The sequence below is a fragment of the Echinococcus granulosus genome, assembly GCF_000524195.1.
Source record: "Echinococcus granulosus chromosome Unknown EG_S00056, whole genome shotgun sequence".
In the NCBI taxonomy this organism is placed as follows: Eukaryota; Metazoa; Platyhelminthes; class Cestoda; order Cyclophyllidea; family Taeniidae; genus Echinococcus; species Echinococcus granulosus.
In genome coordinates, this window is record NW_020170436.1 from 495,826 (window position 1) to 497,299 (window position 1,474).

The following is a 1,474-nucleotide window of genomic DNA, read 5'->3' on the forward strand; positions in this document are numbered from 1 at the left end:
TGCAGCTCACTTCTCCATCAACCTAGTTCAGTCATCGTCGTGAGGCGCAGAGCTGACAGGGCATTGCACGTGGTGGGCATTGAGTCGACGTGGCGGGGTGAGGAGTTCATTGTGTAAAAATATGTGCCAAAGAGCGTAGTGGAGGTAAATTCGCATTGGAAAAAGTAACAAATTGAGTGAGGGAGAATATGCCAGACATGAGAATCCTGTCCTTCGTGAGATTGAACGTGGAAGGGTAGGGCATTGGGTTGAACAGCGGTAGATACGATGGGGAATGCGATGATTCTTTTTCGGTTCAATGAGTCCTGTGTCCACTTTAATGTATTTTGCATTATTTCTAGTAGAGTGCGAGGCATCGCTTCATCCATCACCGTCTATCTTTCCACCCATCCCGCATCCATATATCCATCCAACCATCCATTCCATATCGATCCATCCATCTCGTATCCACCCATCCATTTACAATCAATTCATTCATTCGCCCATTAATGTGTTTATCCTCTTTCCCAACCACCTATGCACTCATCCACTTATCCACAATTGTTTTAAAGCCTTCTCTTTCCATCTATTCTATTTGCACCCATCCTGCATCCATCTATCCACCAGCTATCCGTCAAAACATCCTTTCATCCAATAAAAATAGGGATGGTTGGATGGATACAGGATGGATAAATGGATAGACGTATACAGGATGGATGGACAGATAGGCAATGAGAGTTAAATGAGCAGGGTCAAAAAATGGATGGAAAAATGTATGCATGGGTGGATAGAAATGGATGGGTGGATATAGGATGCATGGATAGTTGGATGGGGGGATTGATACAGGATTGATGGATGGATGGACGAATAGGTGGATAGATAGACGGTGTGCTAGATGAAGCGATGCCTCACACTCTACTAGAAATAATGCAAAATACAGTAAAGTGGACACAGGGCTCATTGCATTGCAAAGGGGTCATCGAATTCCCCATTGCATCTACTGCTGTTCAACCAAATGCCTAACCATCTTACGTTCACTCTCAAGGAGACGATTTCCCCCTGTAGCATATTCTCCCTCACTCAGTTTGTTACATCTTTCAATGCGAATTTGCCTTCTTTACTACTTTATCATTCACTCACTATTCAGACAACTATGCTTGTAGCATTTGAGCGTAACGTCGTTGCCAGAAACGAGGGGTGTGTGAGTACTTGGGCTGCTGTTGGTAGGCATCATAAAATTAGTGCTATACTAGGACTTGCCACAGCAATACCTCATCAGTCTCCTCACTTATTGTCAACCTACTAAAACTGTCATCCTTTCAGAAAACTGAACCTAGTGTAAAGACGCTTAGCTGTCTCAATTTTAGATGAAGGTGATCGCTTTTCCGCATCTAAACAACCAGCATTCTGACAACCATTCGCTGTGTCCGAATAGGCTGCAGATGGAGCCAAAGGATGCTTTTTTATCGCAAACACTTTTTCTATCTTTCTGTCC

General features: G+C 43.6%; 1 protein-coding gene across 1 annotated transcript in view; it reads left to right on the top strand. All coding sequences in view use genetic code 11, as the record gives it.

Annotated features, from left to right (window-relative positions):
* Window positions 1-1,132: 1,132 nt before the first annotated feature.
* EGR_06430 (hypothetical protein) overlaps window positions 1,133-1,474 on the top strand; it is a gene marked incomplete at both ends in the record, with an annotated part of 1,373 nt that continues 1,031 nt past the window's right edge. The window contains one exon of the mRNA XM_024495679.1: window positions 1,133-1,180. Coding sequence (XP_024349955.1) covers window positions 1,133-1,180 — 48 coding nt within the window. The remainder of the gene's footprint in view (window positions 1,181-1,474) is intronic.